At 39.1% G+C, this 19,479-nt stretch overlaps 1 protein-coding gene across 10 annotated transcripts in view; it reads left to right on the top strand.

Annotated features, from left to right (window-relative positions):
- The window catches only part of arhgap12b (Rho GTPase activating protein 12b), a 196,597-nt gene that overhangs the window by 160,795 nt on the left and 16,323 nt on the right, over positions 1-19,479 (top strand). For 9 of the 10 annotated variants that reach the window (XM_072576100.1, XM_072576099.1, XM_072576097.1 and 6 more), the window contains 5 exons: positions 1,934-2,047; positions 5,532-5,636; positions 10,549-10,647; positions 10,787-10,889; positions 15,320-15,436. In XM_072576100.1, the coding sequence (XP_072432201.1) occupies positions 1,934-2,047; positions 5,532-5,636; positions 10,549-10,647; positions 10,787-10,889; positions 15,320-15,436 (538 nt within the window). The remainder of the gene's footprint in view (positions 1-1,933; positions 2,048-5,531; positions 5,637-10,548; positions 10,648-10,786; positions 10,890-15,319; positions 15,437-19,479) is intronic. The other variant, XM_072576094.1, reaches the window with a different exon arrangement.

Genomic DNA, 19,479 nt, shown 5'->3' with positions numbered 1-19,479 from the left:
GAGTCGTCTTGATAGATATATGAATAGTCAGGGAATGAGGAATATGAACTGCATATATGCAAAAGATTTTTAGTTTAGAAAGGCATCATATATTGGGCGCAGTCTTGGTGGGTCAAAGGACCTTTTCCTGTGGTGTACTATTCTTTGTTTATGAGGTAAGCCATTTAAGACCGAGATGACGAGAAATGTCTTCACCCATAAAGTGGTGAACCTGTGGAATTCTCTGTTACAGACAGCAGTTGAGGACAAAACATTATATGTTTTCAAGAATGAGTTAGACATATTTCTTGGAGCTAAAGGGATCAAATGTATGGAAAGAAAGTGGGAACAGCGTACTGAATTGGATGATCATATTGAATGGCAGAGTTAGCTTGAAGGGCCAAATGGCCTACTCCTCCTCCTATTTTCTGTGTTTCTATGTGTCTACATTGGAATGAGCAATGAGTAGTGTGTAAATAGGCTTTACAAAGTAGGTGGTAACAAAGCATCATTGCCTTTACAAAAATATGGAACCAGGGTGGGGATGATCCTCTTAGTACCAGTGAAAATCACTGTTGCTGTTTCCTTTTGCACAACTAATTCAGTACTGGCTCAGTAACATCTGTCAGGTTAGCATCCATTGAACTGTGCAGAAGATGACAGAGGCAACCTGCAGGAGAAGAGATTATTTTGTCTTGTTTCATTTCCCAGAAGAAAGAAGACCAGGATGAAAGAGCATGTGAATTCACTTTGATAATGGACTTCCTGAGGGTCCCGTTAATCACACCCTCATGGTTGTCATTCTCATTTGTGAATAACTACTATCCTGTAAGCATCAGCAGTCTGCACTATTGATGAACTTCAGGCTTGCTAGACAAATAAGAGGTGGTTACTTGGAGGCATGGAAATATTCCTTCCATATATGGCTCTAACCCTCTTCCATCATCACAGGTCAGAGGGCCTTCAACAAGAGTAATGGAACCATAAGTCTGCTGAAGAAAACACTTTGCTGCCTGCATCAGTCAAGGGGTCTCTGTATTGCATGCTAAAAAAAGGTCTCAATGTTTCTAGTCATATTTTATATCTGCCATAACCTTCCTAATTTGGGGACCCAGCCACTACTTTCTGAAAAATGCCACATTGGACATAAGAGGAAGTAGAGAAGAATGAAGGAGGAAAAGACCATATAACAGGCTTCGTTGCAGTAAAAACAAACCTCTCCTATGTCCGGATTGACGAGGTGGGTGGCAGTGAGAGACTCCGTTAACAGGTCCCCTGCAGGTTGTGGTGGAGGTGAATCAGCCCAGCAGCGAAAGATGACGCCCATGAGGTTGGCAACTTCGACATTAGTTGGGTCTGGCATAGATGACAGCGATGCGGTGTAGTTCTAAGTGACTGGGAACTCGAACTTCGATGGACTTCTGTTTAAGCTATATCTCTTCATTCTTCTTTTTTTCTTAAACTATCAAAATGGCGCTGTATTGTGGCAACAAATGAAAGCTTTCCACTGTATTTTATTGTATTTTTCACTAAAATACACATGACAATAAAATCATTCATTCGTCAAAATCATTCATTCACTTCTTTCTTTAATGCATTGGACTGATGTTGGTTATCATTTCCCCTTATTATAAGGTTAAGCCAGTTCACTTTCTTTTTAAAATTGTTTTGCCAAAGTTGTATTGAAGCTACCAATGAAGATCTGTATACACATGTAGCTGACAGACTGCATAATTTAAAGATGAAGCATTGTATTAATGCAGGATACCTAATATCACTAATGTGTGATAAGTCTTAGTTTTATCACTTAATCTTTCAGAAAACATATATTGTAAAATATTATCTGTGGAGATTTTAGTTGTAAAGCTACAGAAAATATTGCTACTGTATTTATTGTGCATTTCATTTATGACTTCCATTTGTGACTTCACTTTTCTTCCCTCTTTCCACCAAGTCATTCTACCATTGGAGCTCAGTTCCAGAGCTCTTGCTTTCTCTTCTTGCCAAGTGGAAAAGTGCTGTCAAGTGTCGACCTGCAGTCACCTATGTAAACTGTCCAACTGCCACTGTATGTTTTTTTCTGCATGCACCTTGACATAGTTAAAACGTATAATCACATTTCATCAGCATTTCATGGTCTACAGTAATTTTGGGTGTGCTTCACTAGAAAATTTCATGTCTGCTTCGTTTGCTTCTTGCATGTTTCTGGTAAGTTTAAGCGGTTTGTGGATATCTTTGCTGCACTTTTCAATTTTGCAATTTTTAAAAAATGCATTAAATTATTAGACCTTTTAACATCACTTAGAGCTTACTACAAATAACTGTTTCATTGTGTTGTAATGAAATTTATTTGTTGTCTTCTTACACACTAAATAAGCAAATGGCCATATTACTCTTTTTTTTACAGGAATGCATGTGGCTGCCAGTAGTCCTGTTCTGTATTAGGATATAGTCTTGTAAAGATAGATTAGTGTTAATTCTGTTGATGCACCCTTCACCACCGTAGAACTTGGAGTTCTCATCAAGATCAAGCTGAAGTTATTCAATTATGGTATTCAACCATGAAAATTTCTACCTCGTCTTTGCCATGGTAGTTTGGTTTCCATTTTTGGAATTGTCATACTGTCCCACTATACTTATTCTAATAATCAGCTTAAAACTATGTATGACCTAGTAAAACTTGTAAGAAAATAAGGAACTGAATTGATGCTTTACACAGTATCATTAGAACATGCTGAGAACAACATTGTAGGAATATAGAAGGTAATTGTTCTTTCTTTAATCAACTTAACAATTGTCATTGAAAGGATAAAAGTATCACCAAATCCTTATCATTTTTGCTGTTTTGGTTTACGTCGTTTTCTGATTTGGAGGACACTTCGAGGAGAACTTGATGATGATGTCCTTCTACCTGGCGTAGGTTGTGGGTTTTGGCACATACTGTTAAGTGTTCTTGGACAGTCGATTTTGCCTCATCTCAGGAACATAGAATTTGCATGGTTGAACCAAGGCTGTAATGAAATTGGAAGCTGAATGGTCTTGGTGGATTCTAAAATGAGATTTGCTGTGCAGATTATTGGTGATTAAGTGCAGTTTGATGATGGTGTGGCTATTACTTGCATCAATCTGCTGGCGATTAAGCAGACTAATAAGATGGCAATTAGATTTGTCTTCCCTTTTGTGGATAGAATATAATTACATAGTTTCCTATATTGTTGAATGGATGCCAGGGTTACCTGTACTGAAACATTTAGCCAACTGAGGAGTGCACAACTATAGCACTATAGCCTGGAAGTTGTTGAAGGGTATACACTATAACTGTATTCAGTGTTATTGACTGTTTCTTGTTGTCACATAGAATTAATCAAATTGGCTGAATAGTGAGTTCGTCAGGAGGAAGTTGAAAAAGATCTTTAATTCAGCATTCCTGGCTGAAGAGGGTTGCATACATATCAAGCTTTTTTTTTGGACTCAGATTCGAGTCTCCACAGTCATTGAGGATGGGAATATTCATGCAGTCACCTCTTTTCATTAGTTGCTTAATTGTCCAGCACCACCATAACTGGATGTGGTAATGTTTGCAAGCTTTTAGTTATGAAATCACCTTAATTCTGCCCATGGCATATTGCTTTCACAATTTAGCACATTTCTTCTGTGGTAATTTCATCACAGTGGCATCTCATTTTCAGCTAAATTTGGTGCTGCTTTCATTTAGCAGCCCTCTTTTGAGTGAGGTTACTACATTTGGCTTGGTGGGGATAAGAAAGTAAACTTCTCAAATATTTATTCGTTCACAAATGTGGCCATTACAGGTTGGACCAGCATTCATTGCTTGTCGCTAATTGCCCATACGAGAACAGTGGTGAGCCTTCTCCTTGAACTGCTGCAGTCCATGTAATGGAAGTAGAATCCATAGTGTTGTTAGGAAGGGAGTTTTAGGATTTTAATCTAGTAACAGTGAGCAATATCATTGTAATTCCAAGTCATGATAGTGTGTGGCTTGGAGGTGATGGTATTTCACTGCAGTTGTTGCCCACTTCCTAGATGGTAAAAGTCAAAAGGACTAGATGATGCTGGATTATGCAATATGCAGCATGGTAGTGTATAATTTTGTTGCTGCTGATAGTTTGATGGATGTCCCAACTTTGGGCTGTAAAATGCACTACTAATCTATAGTGTGGTGGCAATGCTACAAAACATAGTAAAAAATGTTCTCAGTGTGAAAATGGGTCTTTGATTCTACAAAGACAGTCCAGTAGTCACTCCAACCAATGCTGTCATGCCCAGATTAACTTGCAAAAGTTAAATTGGTGAAGGTGAAGTTAGAGTGAACTTTGAACAGTCTCTGGGTTATTAAAATAATTCATAAATTATGTTAATAAATAAATCTTCCCTTCCATAATTTACCTTCTGTCCTTCCTGGGAGATTTCCTGGGAAATGACCATGCAATAATCATCTATTGTGTATAAAACTCTAGTTCTTTATTGCCTTTGGGGAAAGAAAGCTGCAGTCCTTGCTTGTCTACACGTGACTTCATATCCACAGCAAAATTCCCCTCAGAAATAACGTAGCAATCCACTTACTGCCAAATAAACTGCTAAAGAAAAGTCGCTGAAGAGTCGACAGGTGGGCTATAATGGCTGAAGAAGAAAGCTCAACACCACCACCTTGAGGGCAGTTAGGGATGGGTAACAAATGCTGAACTTATCAGCAACACAAGATGTAAACCTATGTCAAGGGAATTTTAGTCTACTATTTTGTTTCAAAAGCTAGAATCAATCCTACCATTCACATTCACCAATGTCACCTCCCTCACAGTGACTCTGGTGACTCCCTTGAGACAAAAACAGTCCTTATTATATGTGGAGGTTGAAATTATTTTGAAAAGTATAATATAGCAATATGTAATTGAACAGTCATTTGTGATTTATAGTTAAGCACACATATTTGAGAGTTTACAATCATAGGTCTCTTTGCATTTTGAAGTATCCAATGAAAATTAAGTTTTAATGCAATTAAAAGTTAGATACAGGTAGTTAGTAATTTTAAGAAATTTTGTTTTTACTAGGGCAGAATAAAACAGAGACTATGGGTGTAAATTATGCCATTAGAATTCCATTAAATTCTTATAATAACTATCACAAATATGGTTTCAGTGTACATTGGTGGAACCTGGGAAACAGGTGAAATATGCTCAATGTAAAGACCATTTTCTCGCATTAATGACCATTATTTTATCGTCTTTGCACAATTCCATGCCCCTAGTTATGCCGTTTTGACTAGAGATAATATCTAGAAATGAATGCTTGAAGTTTGCATGCTAATGAGGACAGATTGCATTCAACTTGATGCCACACAGATGTTAGATTATAAGGGCTAACCCTTGAGAACATACTTAAGAATGACCAGCGCCCAGAAAATGCTGCCTTATTAAGAGGTCAATGACTTCCGAAAGGGAGGGGACCAGATTGATGAAAACAGAAATGGATACATGTTTTGGTTTTTTTAAAATCCAAGTGAATGTTAACAATTTCAGTTTTTGAAATTTTAGAAATTTGGTGGCAACCAATCCAAACCAGAGTTCACTGTGGATCTAAAGGGAGCTACAATAGAATGGGCTTCAAAAGACAAATCCAGCAAGAAAAATGTAATTGAGGTAAATATTTTAATTTATAACCACAATTTTCTATATTCTATGTTCTAAGCATGTAGTCCACCTATTGGTTGGCACTTTGTCACCACATTGTTACTCACTAGTCCTTTAAATCAATACCTCCTGGTTATGATAACAATCAAGGATTTTTTAAAATTGTTATTAGATGTTTTGCAATATTACCCTGATCATTCACCTCCGTAATCAGTTTAAGTTTCTGATACTTAACGAATAATTATGCAGCTGTATAAAAGAAAAAAAACTGTGAATGGTGGAAATTAGAATGGCAAACAGAAAGTCCTGGAGGAATTTAGCATGTCTGGCAGCATCTGTGGGGAGAGAGAGAGAGAGAGGCGGAGAATTACCTTTTGAAGTCCAGTATGACTGTAATCTAGCTCTTTGTAGGGTTTTGACATTTAGTCAGCAATTTGTCCTGGATTTAGTGTATCTTTTCAATGTTGTATAGTCTTCAATGAAATGACTGAGCAGTGTCAGTTTCTGTTCCCAGTAGATTTGGAACCTTGACTAAAAAGTGGCAGTCTTATTTGGAGAAACTGATGACTCAAGATCAATTAAGATGTTACACACCAGTGCAAAATAGGATGCTCATTTCAGAATGAATAGAGTTGAGTAAATGTAGCTTACTAATTGATACTACAAATTTTAGATCCCTGAAAGTGACAACTCAAGAGGGATAAGGTGGTAAAGAAGATGTATAATGTGCTTGCCTTCATTGGTCAGGGCATTGAATATAAACGTTGACAAGGACACCACTGTAAGAAGGGTGTAGGGGCTTTGGAAGAGTGCAAGGGATGTTTACCAAGATGTTACCTGGATTGGAGTGTGTTGTTTATAGGGAGAGATTGGACAAACTTATTTTCACTAGAATGTTGGAGGCTGAGGGGTGAAGTATATAAACGTATGAGAGGCATGGATAAGGTGGATCATCGGAGTCTTTTTCTCAGAGTGAAAATCTCAAATAGTAGGGGGCATAGGTTTAAAGTGAAGGGAGTAAGTTTAAAGTTGTGTGAAAGAGGCTGGTAATTACCTGGAACTCGTTGCCAGGAGAGGTATTAGATGCAGATACCAAAGCAATATTTAAGAGGCATTTAGACAAGACACCTGAACAAGCAGGAAAGAGTGTTACAGACTGCATACAGACAGATGGGATCAGTTCAGAATGGTGTCATGGTTGACGCAGACATGGTGGGCTGAAAAATATGTCCTTACGCTGTACTGTTCTAAGTTCTAATTGCATTTCTGGTCATCATTCAAATTTGTCAGTTGAAGCATATTTTCCAGTAAAATTCAAAATGCTAGTAAACATATGAGTTCGTAGTTTTGAGAAATATCTTGGGAGGCAGCATCATTTGTTTTCCAAATCAAGTAATGGTATTGACTCAAATCCATTTAACACAGAAAGGGCTATGACAATTTACCTTCATAAAAGTAGAAACATTAAGGCAAATTGGCTGGTTGAGACAAGTGTGACTGAGTACTCCATTCTGCAGAGTTAACAACATTTTGTTTCATTATACATTGAATTAACTAATTATGTTTTCTCTGAGCAATTTTTCCTAGCAATGGCACAAGATTCAAATGTTCTCTTTAATTTGAAACATTGTGATATGTATTATTTTGTTGTGCTTACATAAAAGGAGAATTTGAAACCCTGGTTATCATGGACAGGAAAGTGGCCAGATGATTGAAATCTGAATTGTGAAGTCTGCCAAAAGGACAACATGAGATTAACTTGGTCTTTAGTTCTGCAAGACATTTGGATTATGTCGCTCTTTAGTAAAAAGAGATGAAGGTTTAATAACACTATTTTTTTTCCCCATAGTGTTTTTAAGTTAGAGCTTGATGCATTCTAGTTCAGAACTTAACTGTGTCTTGTATAGTCTTTACAGTCAGAGTATGTTTACATTAGGGAACATTCAACGCAACATGAATCCCTGATGAAGGGCTTATGCCTGAAATGACAATTTTCCTGCTCCTTAGATGCTGCCTGACCTGCTGTGCTTTTCCAGTACTATGCTTTTTGACAACTTGAATACAATAAAGATGGCAGAGCAGGTGATCTGTTGTGACTGCAGGATGTGAGAGCTCCTGGAATCTAGATTAGATTATTTAGTGTGGAAACAAGCCCTTCGACCCAACGGGTCCACACGGACCCTCTGAAGAGCAACCCACCCAGACCCATTCCCCTACATTTACCCCTTCATCTAACACTACTGGTAATTTAGCAATTCACCTGACCTGCACATTTTTGGACAGGGGGAGGAAACCAGAGCACCCGGAGGAAACCCACACAGACACTGGGAGAATGTGCAAACTCCACGCACAGTTGCCTGAGGCAGGAATTGAACCCGGATTTCTGGCGCTGTGAGACAGCAATGCTAACCACTGTGCTACCGTGCCACCCATCTAGTTTGATCTAGGGCAAACATATCTGTAGTATTTGTAGCTCAAGGAACCTAGCCTCAGATTTTGAGGTGGAGGGTGGGGTTGCAGACACTGCAATGATTCAGAGAAGGGAAAAGAGACATGGATATTTTATTCCGGGATATTCCTTGGGATAGGTTCTTCTGATTTGGTCTTTGATCAGGGATGAGAAGATGTAAGGCGGTAACATAGCTATGGGAATCCAGGATGTTTAGTTGAGAACGAAGGCTGCATTGTGAATGAGCTCACTGCCCATGGCACCATGGTACGTTTACGGTGAAGGGGTAAATGTAGGGGAATGGGTCTGGGTGGGTTGCACTTCAGAAGGTCGGTGTGGACCTGTTGGGCCGAAGGGCTTGTTTCCACACTGTAAGTAATCTAATCTAGATTCCAGGAGCTCTCACATCCTGCAGTCACAACAGATCACCTGCTCTGCCATCTTTATTGTATTCAAGTTGTCAAAAAGCACAGCAGATCAGGCAGCATCTAAGGAGCAGGAAAATTGTCATTTCAGGCATAAGCCCTTCATCAGGGATTCATGTTGCGTTGAATGTTCCCTAATGTAAACATACTCTGACTGTAAAGACTATACAAGACACAGTTAAGTTCTGAACTAGATTGCATCAAGGAATGTAATTATGGTCATACAGCACAGAAGAGGTTCATGAAGCCTGCATCGATCCATCTATACGAACCCCACTTTCCAGCGTTTGGCTCATACCTTTGAAAGTTATGACATTTTAAATGCTCATCCATATACTTTTTAAAAGTTGTGATGGTTCCTGCCTCTATTACCCTCCCAGTCAGTGCATTCTGGATTCCACCATCCTCTAAGTGAAGAATGTTTTCCTCAAATATCCTCTAAATCTCCTGCCCTTCACCTTAGACTTATGCCCTTCATTATTGAGCCTTCAACTAATGGGTACAGCTGCTTTCTAACCCTGTGCCTCATAATCTTATACACCTCAATCATGCCCTCACCTCTCAGCTTTTTCTACTTAAAAGAAAACCACCCAAGCTTATCCAGCTTCTCTTCATAACTAAAATGTTCCAACCCATGCAAGATAGAGTCATAGAAATGTACAGCATGGAAACAGACCCTTCGGTCCAACCCATCCATGCAGACCAGATATCCCAATCCAATTTAGTCCCACCTGCCAGCACCCATCCCATATCCCTCCAAACTCTTCCAATTCATATATCCATCCAAATGCCTTTTAAATGTTGCAATTGTACCAGCCTCCACCACTTCCTCTGGCAGCTCATTCCATACACGTACCACCCTTTGTGTGAAAAAGTTGCCCCTTAGGCCTCTCTTATATCTTTCCCCTCTCACCCTAAACCTATGCCCTGTAGTTCTGGACTCCCAACTTTGTCTATTTATCCTATCCATGCCCCTCATAATTTTGTAAACCTCTATAAGGTCACCCCTCAGCCTCCGACGCTCCAGGGAAAACAGCCCCAGCCTGTTCAGCGTCTCCCTGTAGCTCAAATCCTCCAACTCTGGCAACAGCCTTCTAAATCTTTTCTGAACACTTTCAAGTTTCACAACTTCTTTCTGATAGGAAGGAGACCAGAATTGCACACAATATTCCAACAGTGGCCTAACCAGTGTCCTGTACAGCTGCAATATTGAGTGTACAGGACATTTGGGAAGAACAGGAAGTCAGGAAAATGAGGGGTGGCCCTGTTAATTAATCATGGTTTTCACAATCAAGGAGAGACTTAAGATCAGGAAAGCAGGTTGTACAAAACGTTTGAGTAGAAATGAAAAATGATAAAGGCCCAAAGTCATTTGTGGGATTGGTATTAATATTAGAATTTAGAATTTATTGTCATAGGTATTTTTACAAGAAAAATACAATCAAAAGTGTTCTCAGTCACCCTACCATGGCACCTATTATTAATGATAGAAGTTGTGGTAAATCATAAGTTACAACAAGTAAATATAAGACAAAGTTAATCAAAGTTCATTTAAAGGCTCCTAGTCTTGAAGAAAGCCAATCAAGAGAAAACAGACACAGGTGGAATGAGAACATAATGGGAGCTTGTCAAAAAGGTATAGGAATAATCAGAGGGGATTTTAATCTGTGTAAAAACTGGAAAAGTAGCTGGGCAAAAATAATCTAGATAGTTCATGAAATTGTTTTGGGATAGTTTGTCGGAATAGAACATTCTAGAGCTGACCAGAGAGCAGGCTTTCCAAACCTGGTATTGTATGGTAGGATTAGTCAATTATCTCACATTGAAGGTGCATCTAGGTAGCAATGACAATGATATGATTGAATTTTATCAGGATTAACAGATTGTTGGACATTTATACTAAAATAATGAGGCTCCATCTATAGAACAGGAGAGTACAAGGTAGTCCAAGAACTGTATTAAATTAATGTTATAAGTGATAAAAGAACTGTAAGTATTAATGTGAACTTGTACGTTTCTTTTATGAAAAGAACTTGCTCTTTTCCAGCTTAAAACACGTCAAGGAACAGAGATATTGATTCAGTTGGACAATGACCATCTCATCAATGAGTGGTATAAAGCTCTTGAGGAAACAATTGGTAGTCAGGTACATAGTCAGATTGAACATTTTACTTTGTGTCTTTTGTTGTGCACAGTAATAATTTCTGTTATTTTTACGGATTTGCCAATAAACTGTTAACCATGCATAAAAACTGATCTGCAACCGACAGCCAATTTCATTGCAGATGGTGGAATCTGATGAAGCTGCTGAAGATGATATGCCAGAGTCCCCAGGAATTGAAAAACATGATAAGGATAAAACTAATAAAGATTTAAAGAAATCACGGCGTAAGTTATAAAACACAATAATTTCATAAAAGCAGACTCGATATTATGGTTTCGCTCCACAAAATGAAGGTGGGATTGATTCTAGCTTACTGTTCTTCCTACAAGAACAATCTTTGCAATAATTAGTGTTGAAATCCCAATTATGCAATATTAACAACAAATATATTTGTATGAAATTTTTCTCCATTTTTTATGAAGTACAGGTAGACAGCCCTTTATCCAAAATCTGAAAATCTCCAAAATCCGAAGGTTTTTTTCATGAAGTTTTTAATCTCATTAACAAGATTGTTTGACATGCAAGCAGTTAAACCAACTCCACACCCACTCGATGCATGTCACTCAGATGTGACTTGGGTAGGCATGGCCCAGCACTGGCAGGCCTCAATTTTGTCTCAGGGCCCGTACTATTCGCTGTGAAGCTGCAGTTTGGTAAGATTTTTAAAAATTTCATAGTTGAACTGTTACTTATTCCAAAATTCAAAAACTTCTGAATTCTGAAAACCAGCTAGTCACAAGTGCTTCGGATAAAGGATTGTGCGTCTGTATTTGCAAGAATAGTGAATAGTTTCATTAGTAGCGAAGATATCTTATATGCAAGAGTAATCAACTAATTACCCATACAACACTGCTCCATTTAAACGTGATTAGACTTTTGATAGTGAGTTTGTAAATTAATGTTCATCATGTCCCACGTGTAAAATGTGTTAACTGAAGTAAGAGTCCACATCTGTTTTCTGTTATTAAAGGTACATTGGCCTGTTGTGATTTAATTTCTGTGATGACTGTGATAAAGAAAAGCTTTATTAAGGGTCAACACTTCCTTTTTTTCCCTGTATTACTATGCAAGATTGATTTCACTTGTAGTTGGGTGCTTGTAAGAGATATGCATTTATATTTTCATGGGGGAGAGAAGTAAAGCACATACCTATGTACAAAAATTCATTAGTCCCACAACACTAGGCGATAGTCCAACAGGTTTATTTGAAATCACATGAGCTTTTGGAGCTTGGCTCCTTCGTCAGGTGCAGTGCTTCAAAAGCTTATGTGATTTCAAATAAAACTGTTGGACTATTGCCTAGTGTTGCATAACTTCTGACTTTGTCCACCTCAGTCCAACACTGGCAACTCAACATCACAAAAAATCATTGTCCTACAGAGGATAATAGCAACTATCCTTCACATATTGACAGCATTACTACTCTTGAGATTGAGAGTATTATTTTGCATAATCTTGTATGTTATTTATTATCAAACATCTCACACAATATATGCAAATAATAAAAAATATTTTCTGCGTGTAATTAAAATGTTTTTAACTTAAGAACTGTTTTCATTCCTTACTGCTACTGTACACCTTACTCTCTGTGCACAATTACTGTTAAGCCCGATCTTTTTGTCCAACTTTTTTTAAAAATAAGAAGCATGCATTGCTGCTGTTTTGTTACTTTGACTCTTCTTTTTAGATTTCTAAATCTGATTTTCACTCAGTCACTTTCAATCATCTTCTCCACGCACTCCCTCCCTCCCCTCTCCCTTCCAATAAACAGCTCTCTTTCCTGCTTACTGATGCCAGTGACCCATACATTGAAACACTCTTTTCCCCACACCACTCTTTGAGCCAATTATTTAATTGCCTAATCTGTTTGACACTACACCATCTGAAGTGGGGCTTCAATTCCAAAGATGATTACCATTGATGTTCTGTGGTTTAATTCAAACTCTTTACTTGGAATGATATTCCAAGTACTACCTATGTTGTTGGTTCAATTAGATCCACCCCTGCCAATACTAATTTATTCTACAACTGCAATCATGTCCTTACCTCCATCTCCACTGTATCTGCTCCTCAGAGGAGCAGTTCCACTCCAGAACATCCCAGGTGGCCTCCTATTTCGAGGACTGAAGTTTGCCGGCCTGGGTGATCAATGCCCTCCAGCGCATCTCCTCCACTTCCCGCACCTCTATCCTTGAGCCCCAACTGCAACTAGGATAGAACACCCCGGGTCCTCACCTTCTACCTCACTAATCTCTGGATACAGCGCATTATCCTCTGCCATTTCTGCCACCTACAATCAGACCCTACCACCAAGAGATATATTTCCCTCTCCACCCCTATCTGCGTTCTAGAGAAATTGTTCTCTACGTAACTCCCTCGTTAGGTCCATGCCCCCCACGTACCCACCCTCCACTCTCAACACCTTCCCTAATACTATAAAAGGTGTAAAACCTGCACCCACACTTTCCCCTCCCCTCCGTCCAAGACCCCAAAGGATCTTTTCCCATCCGGCAGAGATTTTCCTGCACATCCAAACACCTCACCTACTGTGGTCGGTTGCTCTCGATGTGATCTCCTCTGTATTGGGGAGACAGGACACCAATTTGCGGAACGTTTTAGGGAGCATCTCTGGGACACATGCACCAAACAACCTGCTGCCCTGTGGCCAACGACTTCAAATCCCTACCTCCACTCCGCCAAGGACATGCAAGTCCTGAGCCACCGCCTCCACAAATCTAAGCCACCAGACACCACGAGGAAGAATGCCTTATCTTCTGCCTTGGGACCCTTCAACCACACGGCATCAATGTCGACTTCACCAGTTTCCTTATCTTCCCTCCCCCCGCCGCATCCCAAATCCAACCCTCCAACTCAGCACTGTCCATCCTGTCCATCTTCCTTCCCACCTATCTGCTCCATGTTCCCCTCTAACCTATCACTATCACCACCCACCTGCATCTACTTATCGCCTTCTCAGCTATCTTCCCCACCACATCCTCGTACTTATCTTTCAGACCCCCACCCACCCTACCTGACCTCTGCCCCGTTCCTGATGAAGGGCTTACGCCCAAAACATCGACTGTTCTGCTCCTTGTATTTTGTATCTGTCACAGTCAGAGATTGCGGCTCCTCCATTACAACTTGCCAGGTCCCATACATGACTTGTCACATCCTCCTGCATCAAATATTGACGTACTCTTAAGATTCTACTGTTCTTAAGTGATGTGACTAAAGTGACCCAGTACGTTTCACCCTCCCTGAAGCTCAAAATTCCCTGCAACTCAAATTCCACTTCAACGCCCTTAAGTTGAAGTTGTTCAAACCACAAGCCTTTACTGCAATTATGGTTGTCCAGACTGCAGTGCATTCCAAACATTCCCACACATTGTAGTCATAGAGTATGGAAACAGACCCTTCGGTCCAACATGTCCCTGCCAACCATGTTCCCAAACTAAACTAGGTCCATTTGCCTACGGTTGGCCCATATCACTTCAAATCTTTCCTACTCATGTTTAAAAGACATTTGGTTAAATACATTGCAAATGTACTTGCATTCACCAGTTTGTTCTACCCACAAACCACTGTATATTAAAAACAATTTCCCCAGATGTCTTTTTTAAATCTTTCTCCTCTCACCTCAAAAATATGGCCCCTAGTCTTGAAATCCTGTACCCTAGGGAAAAGGCACCTGCCATTAATACTATCTGTCCCTCATTTTTTCTAAATTTCTATAAGGTCACCCCTCAACCTCCTACACTTTGAAAAAATCTCAGCCTATTTTTATAATTTTCTCAACCCTCTCCAATTTAATAATGTCCTCCCTATAGCAGAACTGCTCATAGTACTCCAGAAGAGGCCTTACCAACATTCTGTACAGCCTCAACATGATATCCCAGCTCCTCTACTTAAAGGTCTGAGCAATGAAGGCAAGCTTGCTAAACACCTTCTTAACCACCCTGTCATGGGACGCTACAATCCCAGTTATATTTGCCTAAACTCATTTAATAACCAATTGGCTGATAAATAATCTAATCAGCTAAAGTAGTAACTGTGGATTGTTGGTGGCGTGAACCTGACGAGGTAGTCGTGGAGGAAACAGTCTTTACAGAAAGCGGATGGGGTGGGGAAGGAAATATATCTCTGGTGGGCAAAAGTGAGGATGGCAGATGCTAGAAACCAGAGTTTAGTTTAGAGTGGTGCTGGAAATGCACAGCAGGGCAGGCAGCATCAGAGGAGCAGGAAAATCGACGTTTCGGGCAAAAGCCCTTCATCCTGATTTTCCTGCTCCTCAGATGCTGCCTGACCTGCTGTGCTTTTCCTGCACCACTCCTATCTCTGGCAGGATCCGTTTGTAGGTGGCGGAAAGGCGGTAGGTAGGTAGCATTACCTCCTTTTAAGGTCATGTGGTTACCTTTAGTTAGCATCTTGGACTCCTGCTGTCCCTTGTCTTCCAACCTTTCAATTTTCACTTTCTAACTAATACATGTGTACTATTGATAGCAACTTCCGCCAAAGTTGTCAATGGTAGTGTCATGCAACATCATCCTCCGAGAAGGAACATTTAAAATTTTACATCCATCTCTTAAATGTGATATGAATATTTTGTAATGTTATTGACTTTGCAATTGAAGTTTTAATTTGTTTTTGTTTACAGCAGTAAAATCTAGTAGCATAGATAATGCAGATCAAAAAAAGACAAAAACAAAATTGAAGAAGTTCCTGACACGCAGACCAACACTCCAAGCTGTCCGAGACAAAGGTTATATAAAAGGTAAGGAAACTTAAAGTACCATAGTTTCCATGAGGCCATGTTAGCAATATGTTGTATTTCTGAGTGTGCATGAAAGAGACCCTGTTATTTTTGCTATAAATGTTTCAGTGATAAAATACTACAGACTTTTTTGGTGTATCTAATGAGTACATGCAATTTAACTATTTCTACCTTTCTCTTAATAACAGTCTCACTGGGTCAGGTACCAAATAAAACAAAGGACCTCCTTTAAAAAGTCTTGCCAAAACTGTTTAACACACTGCAAGAAAATGCATGTTTTTCTTCAAATGTCTTCTGCTCACTTCCCTGTAATAAAGCATGGAAGTTCATCAGTGAACCGAGTAATTCATTTTGATAGCTTTGGATTTCCTGTATGTTTACTGAATTCTAATATTTTAAAATTTGAAACTTCTAAAACACTTTTTCAGTAAACAACAATTTATGAATTAAAAATTATAATTAGCTATGCATTGTTTATTTCACTTAATTAGCCAGCACACATTTCTGTTTCAGATAATAATTTAATTTTTTGCTTGAACTTACCTCACCATTTTTAGGTGATGTGAAACAAAAATGTTTTTTCTCTTGTAGCTATTTCTATATTTGCCAATTATCTTAAATCCACAAGGCACAGGAGCAGAAGTAGCTATTCGGCCTATTTAGTCTACTCAACCATTCAATGAGATCATGGTTGATCTGATGATCCTCAACTCCACTTTCTTGCCTTTTCGTATAATTTTTGATTCCATTGCTGATTAAGAATCTGTCTGTCTCAACCTTGACTCAGCCTCAACAGCCAGCTGTGATAAAGAAGTCCTCAGAATCGCTATCTGCTGAGAGAGAATAAAAAAACTCATCTGTCTTAAATAGGTGACTCCTTATCTGAGATTATGCCCTCTGGTTGTAGACTCTTCCACAAGGGAGCCCCTCAGTGTTTACTCTGTCAAGCTCTCTTAGAATCTTTTATGATTCAATCAGATGTCCTGTTAGTCTCCTAAAGACCAATGAGTACAAGCTCAAAATACTCAACTTCTCCAGATAAGAAAATCCATCCATACCTAGAATAAATTTAATGAAGCTTCTCTAGACTGCCTTCAATGTTACTATTATCTTTCCTTAGATAAGGGGATCAGTGCCATGTAAAGTTTTAGCAAGACCTTCCTTTTTTTATACTTCATTCCCTTTGAAAGAAAAGCCAACATTACATTTGTCTTCCTTATTACTATAGAAAGGCATGCTAGCATTTTGTGATACTTGCATTAGGACCCCCAAATCCCTCTACAACAGCTTTCTGTAGTCTTCCCCATTTAATTAATATTCAGCTCATCTTCCAGCCAAAGTCCATAACCTCACAAATCCTCACATTATATTCTATCTGCCAAGTTTTTGCCCAATTGTTTATATCCCTCTGCAGACAGTATCATCCTTGGCACTGGTTTTCCTGCCTATCTTTGTGTCATCTGTAGACTTGGCTGTGGTACATTTACATTCCCCATCCAACTCTATATGTTTTGTAAATAATTGTGGCCCTAGCACTGATCCCTCTGCCACTCCACTATTCGCAGGTTACCATCCTGAAAATGCCCCCCTTTTCCCAACTGTCTTGAATTAGCAACTCCTTGATCTATGCTAACATATAACTCCAACACCATCAGCTTCTATCTTACTACGTAGCCTAATATGTAGTGACTTATCAAATGCCTTTTGAAATCGAGCTATTACATCAACTGCTTCCTCTTTATCTGCCCTGCTTGTTACCTTCTCAAAAACTGGCCTACAGTTGCCTTTTCTTTTGCCTCCTTTCCTTTTATGAAATAAAGGTGATACATTAGCAGTTTCCAATCCTTTGAAACTTTTCCAAGATCTAAGGACGGTAGGAAGATTACCACCATTCTCACTGTAGCTACTTCCTCTAATATCCTGAAATGCATCTCATCACTTCTAAGGGATTTATCAGTTTTTAGTGTCTTTAGTTTACGTGGCACTTTTTCTTTCGTGATGATTTTTCTGTTTATTTCCTATATTCTCCTTCCATTGATTATTTAGTAATATTGGAATGATTTTCAGGTCTTCTACTGTGAAGACTGATGCAAATTATTTATTCAATTCCTCTGCCAGTTTCTGGTTCCCCATTATTATTTTCCAAGCCTTGTTCCCTAAAGGTCCTATGTTCAATTCGACTTTTTTCGTTTGATACATTTCAAGAAGCTCTTTCCGTCTCATTTAATGTTGCTTTTAAGTTTGCCCTCACAACTTCTCCCTCTTTATTTTTTCGTCACCTTTTGTTGGTTTTTAAAACTTTCCTTCTGGCTTTTCATTAAGCTTTGCCACATTCCCTGTTTATTTTTCAATCTGATGCTATCTTTAACTTACCCATTCCTCGAATTCTTCTTCATCACAGGGATGTGTCTTTGCTGTGACCTATTAACTATGTCTTAAATGTCTGCTATTGTTCCTTAATTGTTTTTGCTACTAAACTGCTTTTCCAGTCCACTTCAGCCAGCTCTTCAGCTATGGTCACTATTTTCTGGGTATCTTCTACACTGAAGTTATTTATTAAACCTGCCTCATTACACATCACCAGATCTAAAATAGCCTGATCCCTGTTTTGACTCCGAACTTATTGCTTTAGAAAACTGTCCCAAATATACTCACAGTAGTTCCCTGCAGCTACTTCTGTCCATCTGTCTATCCCAATCTACATGAAGATTTAAAGTCATGCATGATCAATGTATTGCCTTTGTTACCTGTCCTCATTATTTCTTTATCTATTCCCTGTCCCACCATATACCTACTATTACAGTGCATGTAGACTCCTACCAGTGCCTTCTTGCCTTCACCTGTATGGATTGTATGTTTTATGATATTTATTCCATCCCTTGCCAACAGTGCTATCCCACCAATCTTTCCTGTTGCTTGCCATTTTGAAAAGTCACATATACCTGAATATTTAATTCTGTTTTGATTTCTTTGTAAGCATGACTCTGTAATGACTTGAAGGTCAGACCCATTTAACCATTTTTGAGCCATTATTTTATTCTGAATACCACATGCATTCAAGTAAAGAACCATCAATTTTACCTCTTTACTATATTTTAATCCCTTTTGATTCTGTTCACTGCTTGGTTTTCTCTGTTTGTGTACTCTGTCCCTTCCTGTCAAGTTCTGGATATTGTTATCAAAATAGCTTGTTGTATCTACTTGCTTTATAGCCTAAACTGCCATCTCTAAATTTTTCCCCTTATTGGCCTTTCCACCTGTTTTTATGTCATCCACAAAGTTGGTTTTTTTAAGATTAGATTACTTACAATATGGAAACAGGCCCTTCGGCCCAACAAGTCCACACCGACCCGCTGAAGCGCAACCCACCCATACTCCTACATTTACCCCTTAGCTAACACTATGGGCAATTTAGCATGGCCAATTCACCTGACCTGCACATTTTTGGACTGTGGGAGGAAACCGGAGCACCCGGAGGAAACCCACGCAGACACGGGGAGAATGTGCAAACTCCACACAGTCAGTCGCCTGAGGCGGGAATTGTACCCAGGTCTCTGGCGCTGTGAGGCAGCAGTGCTAACTACGGTGCCACCGTGCCGCTTATCACCTTGTCAATACATATTGTAAATAATTGTGGCCTCCGCACTGATTCCTTTGGCACTCCATTAGTTACAGTTGCTGCCCTGAATATAGCCCTGTTATCCCAATCCTCTGCCTTCTATTAGTTAGCTAGTTCTTTATCCATATCAATATACTATCCTCAATATCACGTTTTCTTATTAAGTAGCTTTCTGTGTGGTACCTTATTGAATGCCTTTTGTAAATCCAAATATATTACATCTACTAGTTCTTCTTTATCTATGCTGTGTGCCACTTCCTCAAGGAAGTGTAATAAATTTGTCAGGCATGATATCCTCATCATCAAACAATGCTCACTCTGCTTGATTATACTGTGGGCTTCTAAATGCTCAACATTTTCCCAACAACGTGTTAAGCTATCTGGCATATAGTTACCTTTTTTTTAAATCTCAAAAGCATATCCT

Source organism: Chiloscyllium punctatum, chromosome 8 (genome assembly GCF_047496795.1).
Source record: "Chiloscyllium punctatum isolate Juve2018m chromosome 8, sChiPun1.3, whole genome shotgun sequence".
In the NCBI taxonomy this organism is placed as follows: domain Eukaryota; kingdom Metazoa; phylum Chordata; class Chondrichthyes; order Orectolobiformes; family Hemiscylliidae; genus Chiloscyllium; species Chiloscyllium punctatum.
This window is presented reverse-complemented; position numbering and strand designations above follow the sequence as displayed.